The sequence below is a fragment of the Neodiprion virginianus genome, chromosome 5 (genome assembly GCF_021901495.1).
Source record: "Neodiprion virginianus isolate iyNeoVirg1 chromosome 5, iyNeoVirg1.1, whole genome shotgun sequence".
NCBI classification, from domain to species: Eukaryota; Metazoa; Arthropoda; class Insecta; order Hymenoptera; family Diprionidae; genus Neodiprion; species Neodiprion virginianus.
In genome coordinates, this window is record NC_060881.1 from 26,496,265 (window position 1) to 26,510,738 (window position 14,474).

The following is a 14,474-nucleotide window of genomic DNA, read 5'->3' on the forward strand; positions in this document are numbered from 1 at the left end:
TTTTCGCGACGCAAGATTCGCGGCCCGCCCATCTGCCAATCTGGCGTCGCTGAGGTTGCAGAACAATTTCCGCGATTTTCGCGACGCAAGATTCGCGGCCCGCCAATCCGCCAATCTGGCGTCGCTGAGTTTGCAGAACAATTTCCGCGATTTTCGCGACGCAAGATTCGCGGCCCGCCAATCCGCCAATCTGGCGTCGCTGAGTTTGCAGAACAATTTCCGCGATTTTCGCGACGCAAGATTCGCGGCCCGCCCATCCGCCAATCTGGCGTCACTGAGTTTGCAGAACAATTTCCGCGATTTTCGCGACGCAAGATTCGCGGCCCGCCGATCTGCCAATCTGGCGTCGCTGAGTTTGCAGAACATTCCACTGGACGCGAACAGGTCTGAAGGTGACTCAAGGTGGTAACTTATGATACAGGAAGCTTCGTCAAGAAGTACTTTCTGATTCTGATCCGGCGGTAAACATTTTACGCCAAGAATGTACCGTGAAAGCAAGATTATCGGTTTCAGAGCAGGAGAAGGTTCGCAGTCTCATCAGTCCAACCGGGAATATTTATTTTCGTCGCATGATGATCTCAACCTTGTACAGACGGTCTTCTCCATTATCAATCATCATTTCACATCATTGTTCAGGCTTCTAGGTTCCGAACTGGGTCCGCGATATTCGCGACGCGAGATTCCCGGCCCCGCCAATCTGCCAATCTGGCGCCGCTGAGTTAGCAGAACATTTCACCGGACGCGAACAGGTCTGAAAGTGAATCTAGGTGGTAACACATGATTCAGGAAGCTAGGTCAGGAAGTGTTATCCACTTCAGATCTGACGGAATATATTTTGCGCCAAGAATACACCATAGAAGCACGATGTACGGTTTGGCAGCGGAAGTGGGTTCGTAAATTCTACAGTCGAACAGCAAACATTCATTCTCATCGTCAAGCCGTCGTAAAGCCATTAGCAATTCCAATTAATTCACAGAATTTCGATGACAGAAATCTAAAATCGCGAATATCTCGAGAACTGTGATAGATACGGCAAAACTAACGAAATTTTGGAGGTAACCCAAAGGGGAAATAGAATCGGGCAGGTAATAATTAAGCCCATCGTAAGAACTCCCCTGGATCCCTCAATTTTATTTCGATTTTAATTTTAATTTTCAAACCTTAAATCGCGAATATCTCGAGAACGGTGATAGATAGCGCAAAAATAGTAATAATTCGGGATCTGCGGGTCCGACAATAACCAAAGCCATTAGCAACTCCAATTAATTTACAGAATTTCGATGACAGAAATCTCAAATCGCGAATATCTCGAGAACGGTTACGGATACGGCAAAAATAGCGAAAATTCGCGATCACTCGGAGGGCGTACATAATTTATGATCATTATAATGTAAGAATTCCCAATAACCCAGAAAACTCTCAAGGTGCAAACTCACCAATGTAGCTGAGAACTGGAAAATTTACTCCGAAGTCTCTGCTTAAATCTGCAAAGAACAAAACAGAACATATCAATTAATTTAGGATGTTGCCTTTTCAGTTTTCAATGTCATCGTCACTGTTGTCCAGTTTTCATAATAACGTATAGCGTGTTATGCAAGATCAAAAGTTCGGCTTGACATGTAGCACTTTGGATTATCAATCAATAATTGAAGTCAGCATTGTTACCTCGACGCAGGGCTGCTCAAAACTTACAGTATTTCTATGCATATAGTATTTCACGTACCATCTCATGTTTATTGGTGAAACGACGCACTTGTCACGTCATTTAGATTTCCACTCATCACTTGTAATCCAAAAATCCGCACTGCAATAACACTTGATTCTACACTCACTTTTTGTACTGTTGCTGTCTGTTTCGACCGACTGAATAAACTTGCTAATAATGCAACTGCGCATTTGCCGAAAATCGGCCAAAGAAATAATAAAATTGACACACGACTCATCGAAAAAAAGTAGACTTCACTGAAATCTGAAGTTGTACAAAACAATGAAAACTCGAGACACGAAACACACTGATCGAACAACGCGACACAACTTGATCAACACGGTTTTAATGTTGAACTGATACCGGTAACACGTGATTTCGCCCCGAACGCTCGGAAACGACTGATGCCGCACGGCGCTCAGAAGAGTCTTGTATCCATTCTCTGAATCACGGAAGATAATAATTCTCCCTCCATCTTTGTTACTCTTCCCATGGAGTGGGGGTTGATTCGATTCGATAGCGAAACTTTATAAATTTCCAGAGACCATTCTTGCTGCTGCATGGAAAATTGAAAAACTTATAAAGTACATACATATAGCAAAATATTATGTGTAAGTACTATATTAATAATAAAATAGGAAAAATTTGTCACATCTGTAATGAAATCACAAATATTTCAATATGTGAAGCCTGTTATATTGTAATAAAAATTATAAAAGTCCTTTGATAAGTTCACCTTTTTGTTACAAGTTCACGTAAAAGTCACGATCCTAAAATAAAGTGCACAAACCATTGGCGTTCCTTTAATACGACAAAAACATTGACATCGTCGGTAATGTAGTTTCCTACGACATTTCTACACCATTGCGGTCGTGCTGTGATCGGTCACGTATTTAAATCCCATTGACATGCTGCGCGATCATACATGACGATTCGGAATACGGATATCAATTGTATCTCCCTATGCGATCAGTATTGATCGATTCTGTTTATAACACTGCAATTCCTGTAACAAAAGGTGAGCAAATTTGTTGGTATGTTTAGCGAACAAAATGTGGAAGTACAATCTAACTTCCACAGTATTATAAACTTGTTGATAGTTCCATATTCTCAAATCTATACAAATATTGACATCCGAATTATCAATTTCAATTCTCATTCTGTCACAGGGGTCACCTTCTCAAGAACGGAAGGAGATACGGCAGAGCTAACTGAATTTTAGCGGGTTTAATAAAGAGGGAAGTAAAAGATGCATGTTCAGTGCCTGAGCGTCGTTTTGTGCCCGTGTCATTGCGATCTCCGTGCGAGCCGCGCTCGAACGATTCGTCTCCGCAGAGATGCCAAATCTCGCGTAGATGAGGAGGCGAGCGCGCATCACGCATTTTTTAAAAACAGTCAAGTTAAGTCGTCCGTCTAGTGACGATCGTGAGTGACGCCGTGCGTTCTCTCGTACCACGACCAAAAGACGAGAGGCCCAAATATACTCTCGTATACGTTCGCTCTACGGAGTAAGGTAGATGAGTGCGGCCCGAGTGTCTCTCATTCTACACGGGACCGAGTGCCCATACACGCATACTAAGGGTGTTGCACCCTTTCATCATACAACGAGCCCGAGCGCTCTTGGTGTACTACCAACACCAATCATACTCTCATACACGTTCGCTCCTCGGAGTAAGGCAAACGCAAATCATACGAAATTCGATCGAATCGAATAAAACAAAAATCGCAGTACGAAACGCACTCGAGATCGCGGTGGCATGAGCCAAACGGGCTGTAACCGGCATATACCCATTCATATACACAATCGACACATGCTTTTATACGTTTACAAATACATGTTCATACTTCGTGGGTTTTTATGCCGCAAGGCTTTTCCCACAAGAGCCAATAAAAATTCATAATTCGATGGCTCAAACGCGAGAGTTTTTTTATTCAAGAAACCTCAACCTCTATCCTTCATACTAATAAAAAAGGTTCAATTCAAAACTACGAGGCAACTTCGCCTATGAAGAAGCTTCGACTATACAATGCAGTTCAGAAAACCGTCATATTAATAATCCAGGATTCGGATATTCAATCGCGATTATCTCGAGAACGGTGATAGATACCGAAAAAATAGCCGAAATTCGGAATCAGGTGGGGGGAGTTTATAATTTTATATTGTAATTAATAAATCCTACTACTTTACAGAATTCCGATTACAAAAATCTAAAATCGCGAATATCTCGAGAACGGTGATAGATACGGCAAAACTAACGATATTTTGGAGGTTTCCTATAGGCGAAATATCGTAGCTGTCTGTATCATGAATTAACATCTTGATTCACTTCCAGACCTGTTTGCGTCCCGCAACTTGTTCTTTAGACTCAGCGACGCCAGAATATCGGCCCGCGAATCTTGCGTCGACAAAATCGCGGACCCAGTTCGGGACCTAGAAGCCTGACAATGATTTGCAATGATAACTGAAAATGAAGAAGACCGTCTGTATGAGGTTGAGATTATCAAACGATGAGAATGAATGTTTGCATTTGGACTGATGAGACTATCATTTGATATTTGCTTCTCCGTTGAATTTTTTATTACGTAGGTTGAATATTTTCCGACATCGACCACGTTATTGCGGTACCATACTATTCTTTTGTGACAATTCACGCTCCGTAAAAATAAGCAGCAGCATAACCTCAATCCACGGCTTTACACACGAGAGATTTACAGCTTTTGTTTCATTTCGTGTACGTTGGCGCCCTGTTCAACAGACGAAAACATCGCCGCGATTTTCGGGGCGATTTCAGCGACCAATGAAATTGAATTATATGACGCATGCGCAATGTATGTATAGTTTCAAGAGATTGTCCGGCTTAAGACCGTGGTCCGGGTACTGTATATGCTCTAAGAAGTAATAGAGCTCTCACGCAGGCGCAATAAGTCTCTGCCATAGTGAGAAGGACAGAATATTTTGTTCTCTCTTTTTATCCAATGCTACCTAACAACCAAGGCTCCTCCATTTCTATAAGGTTTATAATACTCCGTGACTTCGAGGTTGTTTTGACTTTTAAGGTTATGTAAGTCCTAGTAGATCTGAGGGTGTGAGAGAGGATTGCGTTTAGTTAGTATTTATTCATTTATTATTTGCGGCGCTGTCGTTTGTTGAACGTGTCTCATCACTCAGGCACAACGGAACTATGTAGAAAAAAAGACATGCCGTTGAAAACAGAGAAATAATAACAAAGGGTAACATTAATGGTGGAAGAAGGACATACCTATCTGCATATCCCATTCCGTACAATTTTGTAGATGAACGAACCAGAATTGAAAGAATTGTTGCACCGTATGTTGTAAACTATATATCTGAGTTACTGTAACATACAAATGAAGAGACGACAGCGGAGGCCCGTTTTGGATATCAATAGCGAACAATCAGAATCTCCTCGCGGACGCTGGCAAAGTAATTACAATTTCCATTGGATTGTTAAAATGCATCTTTTTGTTTTGTCGCTAACTGTATCATCGATTATCAAATTCTAGCGAAAATTCCATAGCAATGCATTTTGGCTCTGAATAGAGCCTGCGATAAAATATTATCTTAAGTGAATTTTCGTTTGTAAAGGTAACTTACATCAGTACATGTTTCACTATCTCAATAAACTTGTATAAAACTTTTGTAAACCATGTGGTATTCTTGTAATTTTGTCACAATCTTTAGTTCATGTTTATTCTTTTATTTTGACTTGAGTCATGACGGTTTTTTTTTTCAAAGTTGAGGCAAAAATTAACATTTCTTTCAAGATTTCAGACCGTCATTTTATTTTTGCCAACTGTTCAATTCTAATTCTCTTAATTTTTTAAAATCAATTAATTTCATTGTTCATGCGTCAGTTTTACTTTATTTATTTCTAACCAGAAATATATAGCTTACATTATTCAAGTGTAGTGGTAAAAAAAACCGAGATAGTGTCCAATTTTTTTACAAATAAAAGTTTTTTATTTTTTATGTATGACTTTAACCAGGTATCTGTTAGTAAAAAAATTTAGGCAATAGCGTAATAATTTTTTTGTAAAATTATAGACAAATATCAACAGATCGCTGTTGATCACCCAGAACAAAATGGAAACCCGAATAATCCATTGGCCAGTTTACTTGGCCAGTATAACTCGGACAGTGAAACCGAAGATGTGAAACAAGAATCCAATCAACTGAATGATAAAGTTAACGACTTTTTAAAGGTCATTCTTGATTACTTAATCTACCTTGAGTCTAAGTCTAACTTGAGTATTTTGGATCTGTATTTTTATTCCATAGTTTATCATCATTGTTGCTTGTACAAATGGAAAAATTTAGAAATGGTTTTGCAGGAGATTCAAATGATCATCCCGGACACTGTTAATTCTAACAATACTAAGAAAACGACCGATCCAATGATTCCATCACAGCGGAGTAGTCAGCCTGGGCAAAATGAAACCTCAAACAGCCGTAATAATTTTATAAACTTGAAATTCACTACAGAGATCATTCAGATGTTTAAAAATTAAATGAAATTTTTATACTTAGATAACACACACTTTTTTTACAATTCTCTGAAGCATTAATATTAGAGTTTTAAAAATGTTTGCACTGTTCACTTTTTTTTTTTACTGTTCTTATAGCCTGGCAAGAATGTTTCGATGAGACAACAGGTTACCCGTATTACTGGCACATTGAAACAAACGAAGTAACTTGGGAAATGCCAAGTGAAATGAGATTACACCGGGAAAAATCCTCTCAAGTTAATCAGAATCAGAATCAGGTCGCAATACAGCATCAAACTCATCCTGCTCACACCCAAGTACAATGGCCAAATTTTCTGCCAAACACATGTAAGCGACTGATGTCAATTACAATTAAAAACTTTTATTAAATATTTTACACACTGTAGCATTAACTGTAATTTCCGTAAAAAATACTATTCGTTCGTTTTTTCATCACTACACCTGTATTATTAGATCCAGAACTGCAAACCAACATTCCAGAGGGAATGATACCCAAAGAAGTCGTTGCTAGAAATAGAAATAGACAAGTTGGTATATCTAGAGGGAATCAACCAAGTACTGAACTCACTACTGAAGCTCCAAAAAAAACTGGGCCAAAGGATGATGAATCTGACGATGAGTACGATCTTTCGAAATTTCGGCTATTTTTTTTTAACTGCATTTGCATTAGGTTGTCCTGTTTACTAACATCAAGATTTTTTTGCAGGAAAATTGAAATGATAACGTCGTTTGGCGATGATGAAAGTGAGTCTGACGGAAGCGACAGTGATTCTGCATTGAAAAAATCAACATGTGACAAAGTCTCTGCCCAAAAAATTCATAAATTGAAAGAAGTTTGTAAGAATTCCCTGTCCGAAGTCGAGGAAAGTCCTTCTATTGGTCCTTTTCTTCCACTGGAAATCATTCCCATGATACACGGACCTGAGAACGTTAGTGAAAATGGTAATAGTCATGTAGATAATGGTATAGAAAGTGTTACCAAAGTCGAGGGAAGGGATGAAAATGTATATTCGAGCAGAAAAATTGAGAATTCTTTAGTGAACCAAAAGGTGACTGTTAAGTCTGAGGATAGTGAAGAAGAGAATATATTAATGAGACTCAAGAACCAGGCAAAGCTGCTACAGTCATTGGGAGGTGAGGTTCCAGAGTCTGTTGAAACTTTGATAAAGGATGAAGTAAACGATCAGGCAGAAAATCTGGAACAAGATGACATAATTTCACAGATAGAGAAAGAGATGCCCGTGGATCACGCGAGAAATTTTAGTTCTATTAGTAAAATGAAATCAGAAACATTGAAGGGCTTGAGTAGCGAATCATCCAGACTACAAGAGACTAAGAAAAACAAGGATATCAAAATCTCACTTGTTGCTGGGTACAGCGACGACTCCGACTTTGAGGAGGAAACTTCACCCAAGAAAACTGGGAATGCTCAACCACTATTTCCAATAATGTCCAACTATACCGGCAAAGAGAATTCTGATAATGTGTTGCACAGTACACTGAAAGTTTCCGACGAATTTAATCCTGCAAAGGATGTTTCTGTGGTTAATTTAGGAATAAAAGGTGCAGAACAGAAGCAATGGGATTTTGTTAATGCTGGTAAATTATCGAACAGCAGTGCAGAGGACGCAGACAATGCAGACGGCGATTCAAGAGGAACAACTGATAATACGAGTCAGTCAGCGCTGAATGGACAAGAAAGCTTAGAATCTAGTGAAACTAGGACAACCAGATTGGACACTGAATTAAGCCGTCAACAAACTTTTTTGGAGAACTTGGAAATGCCAGTTAAAGGATTTCAGCGAAAAAAACGAATTGCTTTTGATGGTATATTTTTTACACCTTCACATTCTGCTTGATTCTTCATTTACTTCTTGTGAGAAATAATTCAGAGAGCATCTGCGTTATATTACACTTTATCATAACAATTGAAGTGAATCAATTGAAATTTTCTTACTAACCGCACTAAAATTCATACACTTTTTACAGTTGTGCCAAACAAAATAAGCAAACCACAGTCGGAGTCTGTGACAAATCAGGCTTCGAGAACTGAACCCTCATCTTTGACTTTTTCGACAACTGGAACATCTCTGGATGATTCAGAACGCCATGGGTTTGGATTTCATAAAGAATCTAAGGCGCAACCAGACGCTGAGACTGGAGATTCCTCCGGAGAAGTTTCAAGAGATAGAATTACCAGCAACAAACAAAAAACAGATAAAGAAACTAGTCAATCAAACAAATGCATAAGCTTTGTCAAGGGAGAAACGACTGATAGCTCTATCAGTACAGAGGAAAATGTCAAGTCTGAAGTAGATAAACCAATTGTTGACAATAAACAGTTAAAAGAAATGACTGAGATTGTTATGGAAAAAATTAAATTTCTCTCTGAGGGAAGCCAGAATCTTTCGGCCATTCAAATAATGGTGATACAGCTCCAAGTAAGATTCCTATACCTTTTTGGTAGAACAATTTTAATTTCCATTCGCAATCGCATGTTCGGTTATCCAGATCAATCACTGTTCAAGTCTAAAGCAACATTTTCAATAGAAATTTCAAATTCAACAGACCTTGGTTGGCGCATGGGAGGCAGGAGACTTGAAGGAAGGCTACTTGCATGAGTGGTTGAAGGGTACGGGACTTGAGTTGGGCAGATTAGAGCAGGCAGCTGCGCCTCCAGGATGGGATTGCCACTGGGATAGGTAGAGTATCTCACACACACCGTTAATACACGTGATATTCACCTGCTGCAAGTTTTTGCGGCTATAGAGCTGGTAAAAAGTACAGATTTGCCGAAAAGATTCCACTTACGTCTCAATTTTCGGTGCTCATTTTATTTCTTTCTCATTGTTCCCAACGATTTCATCATCTGCAAACTGCAAGAAGATGGAAGAACAATTGTCACGAGTTTTCGGGAAAAAACTCCGCATGACCACCACAAAAAATAGTTTCACATAACTTCTTCTAGATCGAATAACTGAAACTTGGATGACACTTTGTGACCAATTTTAAATACGATATTGAGCAACGAGTTTTCAGATATCCAACCGAAATAATTATCTTCGTGATTTATGCTTTGTCTTGCTGTTTTAGGTCATCGGGAAGCGATCATGATTTCAGTGGAAGACATCGGATTGCCAGAGTGCGGGATATTTTACAATGTTTTAGAGCATAAAAACTAAAATAAATTCATTCGTGCTTCGCTTACTAGCAGAGCCAAATCAAATTTACCAATTATAAACAATTCCTAGATAGCAAAAGGCGAATATCCTGGTTTCTTCAAATGCAAATTTCTTTTTCTTTACTCAGCATGAAAAAGCAAAAGAAATTTCATCTACATTTTCAAAGAGGTTTTTTTTTTTTTGATTTTCTCTTTGCGCGTTTCAAGATACTCCTGCGATATTTCAAATTCTTCTCTGTGACTTTAATATCAATTTTTTCATGTTATATTTCTGATAAATGTAATTAGGAATTTAACACATGAAAAAAATAAATAAATAAATAAGAAGGAAGGTTCCTTCTTGGCGAACCGCAACGCAGGTAGGGGTATCAATGGATTATGTTACTACTGTTTAAAAAAAAAAAAAAAAAAAAAAAGTTGCACAAGACGTGCAGACGAGTAAATAAACGATTAAAATCTACCCAATATTCTCACACATTATTTTCCTTCTCGGGGGGATGTTTTTAGATCGCATAAACGATACTACTATCGCAACTCTGTCACTGGGGAGGCTCAATGGACATATCCAGAGGCTGATGTTGTTGGCGGTACTGAAGAAATGGACTTGTGCACCACGCCACCTCCCCCAGAGGACGAGGGTCTGCAGCTAATCGGTACATATATTATCATTAATTAAAATGACAATTGGAGAAAAAAAAAAATCAGCCTCTCAAAATCCACAGAATGTCTTTCGAGATTTTGGATGATAAAATCAAAGAGAAAGTGATTGCAAAATCACAAAAAGCGTCTGTAATCACTGACTTCTTGTTACAGAAGAGGCGTCAAATGAAACTGAGCAGAAACCTAAATTGGATTCAATGCCATTAATTATTACTGGCGACAACAAAATCATCCAGGTAACCAAGGACGAGTATAAAAGCTTAGAGGCTCCACCTCCACCTCAGATTTCAAGTCCAAGTCCTCCGCCACCGCCGCGAATATTTGCAGCCGACTTGAAGAAAGGTAAAAAACGACGAGGAAGTACCAGTGAGCGGAGTTTAGACTCAAAAAAAGAAAAAACAGGTAAATGAATATCATGTCTTTAACAATTATGCTTGAAAATCTTGAATGTAAGAATGGTAATAAATTGCTTAATGGTTACATGTTCTTAATGTTGGCTATTTTTTACAGAGACGGCAGGTTCTTCATCCGATGGAAACGTCAGTGTGGATCCCCCGCTGCCCTCGTCTCCCCCCAAGAACCCTTCTCAGCCTCCACTTCCTCCGACTCCTCCTCATCCTGCGGTTATTCCAAACCCACCTAGCAGTGAACCCTTACCTCCAGGTGTCGACCCTAAAGATATGCCTTATCCTCTGCCGGCTGTAACTGCGGTGGAGCAGAGCGTTGTCTACCCTGGGCCAACGCAGCAGACAAATCCGATTTACGCAGCAACGATCAGTGATCGAGGGATAGCTGTTCCAATTATTGATCACCGGTCGACGATCATTCAAGGACAACTAATGCACTACCCAACGTATCAGCATTTGCACAATGTAAGATGATCTAATTAATCATTGCTGAGGTAGAGAAAGTTTAGAAAAACAAAATCGGGGAACAGTGAAATAATTGAATAATTTTCTTTGTTACGCTGATGCAATTGGATTGCTTGAAATTTATATTTTTTTTCCAACAGCAAGCAATGATCGCGGCAGCAGGAAGTCTGACAGGCCAGGAAGCCGTACAATTCGTGATAACAGATTATGCTCAAGTTTATGCCAATACACAGGTGATTGCCAAGCCTCCTGTCAAATCGCAGACCGAATCGCTGGGCTCAGCCCTTGATTCGTTTTACAGCGATATTGCATCTATCGAAAAAACAAACTCAGAACAAGAATGTATGATTCAACAAGACATTGAAACACGCCGGAAAGAAGCTGCTACTCCTCCACTAGCAACATTGCCTAACACAGTAATTACGTCATCTTCGCATGCAGAAATCGAACAGCCTAACGCGTCTATAGATCTTGCAGGGAAAGAGAAAAAGAAGAAAAAGGTATACTGATTTAATTATAGGTTTTAATTTCCTGAGATTCACTTTAACAATTACTTACCCATGTTACTTTACTGATTTTCTTTTAATGATAAATTTGTTCATTTATTTTTAGACGAAAATAGGTATTGGGAAGAAACAGAAAGAGATGTCGACTATGGTAGCGAAATGGCAGAAAGCTCAGCAGGACTTTGGTGACAGCGAATAGAACGAATTACAGTGATGAATTCAGAAGTTTATATGATTCACATTACCTGATCAACATACAGTGAGAATAAAATGTTACAATATAAGGACAGAATGAGTGGAATTGGAATAGAATAGTAAATGATAAGAATATAATATGTATTATACTTTGCAGAAATAATTGTCAAGACAATTAAATTTTTCAATTAAATCTCGAAATTTTATTACACCGAAATCCCAAGTCTCACAAATGTAAGTGAATATGAAGTCTGTTTGAAATAGCACAAACATCTGGCTTAGTGATTGGAGTCAGGATTGGCTGTAGAATCTGTTTAATTAAGGAATAATTAGTAATTCTTAGTATGATGATCCATCTCTGTAATGACAGGATAACTAGTCAGGAGAGATGAGACAATAATCGAAAAGCCTTTAGATTCTCCAAAGAGTAGGCCTTCAGGCTGAAACTAGAATATCTGGCTACCGCCAGCAAGAGGAGAATCAGCTAAGACTTAGTGAAGGTGAGTTTCTGGTCTAGAAGTACACAAAAGGGATAGAATTTGCTTAGTGATAATCATCAAATGCAAATGAAACCTTATGTACTGTACTCAATACAACACAATGATTCAATTGAACGAAAGTAGTCTGTCAATGAGAGAGTGCAGATTTAAAATCGTGAGATACGATGACAAGCAATATATAGCTAAACGTCAGCCCGTAGTAGCTAGCTGAAAGGTGGTTGACAACTGAAGGATCCAGAGGAAAGCTCCCTTATATACTCAAATCACGGGAGCGAGAGCGCCCGCTTATTACGATCGATAACAGAGAATAATCTAGGAAATTGAAAACTGAAGAGAGCTAATAATTATCGGAAAATAAGAAGCAGACGTGTTAGGCCGTACACAAAAACATCGACTTTTTTAAACAAAATTACAAAGAAAAATAATGCCGCTTTCAAATACCTTTGCAAAGAAATATTACAGAAATTCTATAAACTCTCCATTTTAAACATAGATTTGATGATTCGGAAAATATTTTTTTCACTTTGTTCTACCGACATCTACCTGAAACACGAGATCAGAGATAGAGGATCTGTTTGTGGTTGTAACCAAATCATGTGAAAAATAAAATTGCGGACGATTAAATCAATAAGTGGAATTTATTGATGTAATAAAATTTTAGTGTACAGATTATCATTTAAGCGACAAGGGCGCTAGCTGTGGAGCTTTCGTACTTCCAGTTGGGAGGAAGGGTACTTTTGGTTTTGTAGTAACGAGCAAGCCTGTGGATTCTCGACTCTACTAGAATCAAACGGAACTTGCTGTCCTTGTCCTTGCGATTGCGCTCCAAGTGTTTGCGGATAGCTACTGCCTTCTTGATCAGGTAGTACAAATCCTCTGGTAGGTCAGGCGCCAGCCCCATTGCCTTCTGGATGCGCAGGATCTTGTTGCCGGTCAAAAACCGGACTTGGGCAACTCCATGAGAATCACGAAGAATCACACCTAGGTAGTTTAAAGATTGATTACAGATTTATTCAACTCGTATCAGCGCTATTACTATATAGTGCTATTGATAATACATTTGAATCAAGCTTGCTGTTCAATGTTAACGAATTGATATAAAGAATATAGTAAAATCAAATCTTATGGAAGAATTGTTAGTGGCTACCTATAATGAAGTTGAGATAAGGTACCCAAAATCACCTCAAAAGCCACAAATAAAATTAATCTAGCAAGCGTCTAGGAAGGGATAAGACTAGATTCAGTCAAACCTCAGCTGGTAGCTTGCATAATTTTAAAACTAAGTAAGCCGACATAGTATCTAAATGATAAAATAAATAGCTAGCGTTACTCGCTGTGCGCATCTTTATACGTGTATATAACATGTTTATGCAATGTGTGCCTTCTTTTTCACGACACAGCTTGTTGCACATGGTTTTATAAAAGATACATACCAATTTGAGACGGAGTCAGACCCTTCTTGGCCAGTTTATAAATGTGTTCCTTACAGTCCTCTGGGGTGAGTTTCAGCCATGTTGGAACGCTGCGCCTGTAGGGCAACGCTGACTGGGAAATACCCTTTCTACAAAGAGATAATCAAAAAATTTTTATTATTGTTACTTCATGGGTGAAATTGTTTATTCAACGTTAGAACCGATATGATTTAGTACTGTTCAGTAACGTGAACCACGTGTTGGAAATGTGCAAATGCATCATTTCACCGATATGTCGCTTGCGTCAGCGGTTATGACCATCAGACAAGCCACAGCATATTTTTAGACGATATTTTTCGAAGTTATTTGTGCTCCGTGCTGTGCAACCGTTATTGGAAAAACGGACGCTAGCTAGAAATTATTGACGGCAAATATTCGTGGAGGAAACGCCATTGCGGAAATATCACACCGCGGGATGAACACATGGCGACGACATCTCGCGAGTAGGTTTATTCACGCGTATATCAGTGTCCATACACCGCTTAGCGACGGGGTTTTAGCTTTTAAATTATACGGGATTTTACGAGATTCGTAAAATCTAAGGAAAAGAAAGGTTTATATTCCAAACTTTTGATATTTAAGACAATAATCTCTTACCCGGGAGCGTGCATGCGACCCATGATGCCAGATTTTTCTTACCGAAAGAACTGCACTAGCGCCCTTTCGGCGGACAACACAACCACCTAGGTCATTGGTCATAAAATATTCAGGCTGTCGGCTGGGTGGCGTGTGCTTTACGCAACGTTGCAGCAATCACAAGACCCTTACCAGAAATGGTTTTACCAATTGCGTTCATGAACAAACACTTGGCACTTCTTCACAGCGAAAGACCTTTTTTACTTTTACAATCATTCAA

General features: G+C 39.0%; 2 protein-coding genes and 1 long non-coding RNA gene across 3 annotated transcripts; 2 read left to right on the forward strand and 1 right to left on the reverse strand.

Moving 5' to 3' along the window:
* The first annotated feature begins 3,130 nt into the window (after window positions 1–3,130).
* On the forward strand, window positions 3,131–12,979 carry LOC124305310 (uncharacterized). The gene is made up of 2 exons (XR_006908363.1): window positions 3,131–3,213; window positions 12,808–12,979. It is a non-coding gene; the product is annotated as an uncharacterized LOC124305310 (long non-coding RNA).
* LOC124305305 (formin-binding protein 4-like) lies at window positions 4,717–11,839 on the forward strand. Its single transcript, XM_046764559.1, has 13 exons — window positions 4,717–5,150; window positions 5,772–5,929; window positions 6,059–6,176; window positions 6,350–6,559; window positions 6,686–6,851; window positions 6,939–8,059; window positions 8,222–8,673; window positions 8,801–8,934; window positions 9,921–10,066; window positions 10,227–10,475; window positions 10,584–10,945; window positions 11,086–11,445; window positions 11,558–11,839. Exons 1-13 carry the CDS (start codon window positions 5,075–5,077, stop codon window positions 11,648–11,650), a joined length of 3,645 nt encoding a protein of 1,214 aa, XP_046620515.1. The 5' UTR covers window positions 4,717–5,074; the 3' UTR covers window positions 11,651–11,839.
* On the reverse strand, window positions 12,766–14,369 carry LOC124305308 (40S ribosomal protein S13). Its single transcript, XM_046764562.1, has 3 exons — window positions 14,216–14,369; window positions 13,580–13,707; window positions 12,766–13,127 (listed from the first exon to the last, which is right to left on the reverse strand). The coding sequence occupies exons 1-3, from the start codon at window positions 14,236–14,238 to the stop codon at window positions 12,823–12,825; spliced, it is 456 nt and encodes a 151-aa protein (XP_046620518.1). The 5' UTR covers window positions 14,239–14,369; the 3' UTR covers window positions 12,766–12,822.
* Window positions 14,370–14,474: the final 105 nt, after the last annotated feature.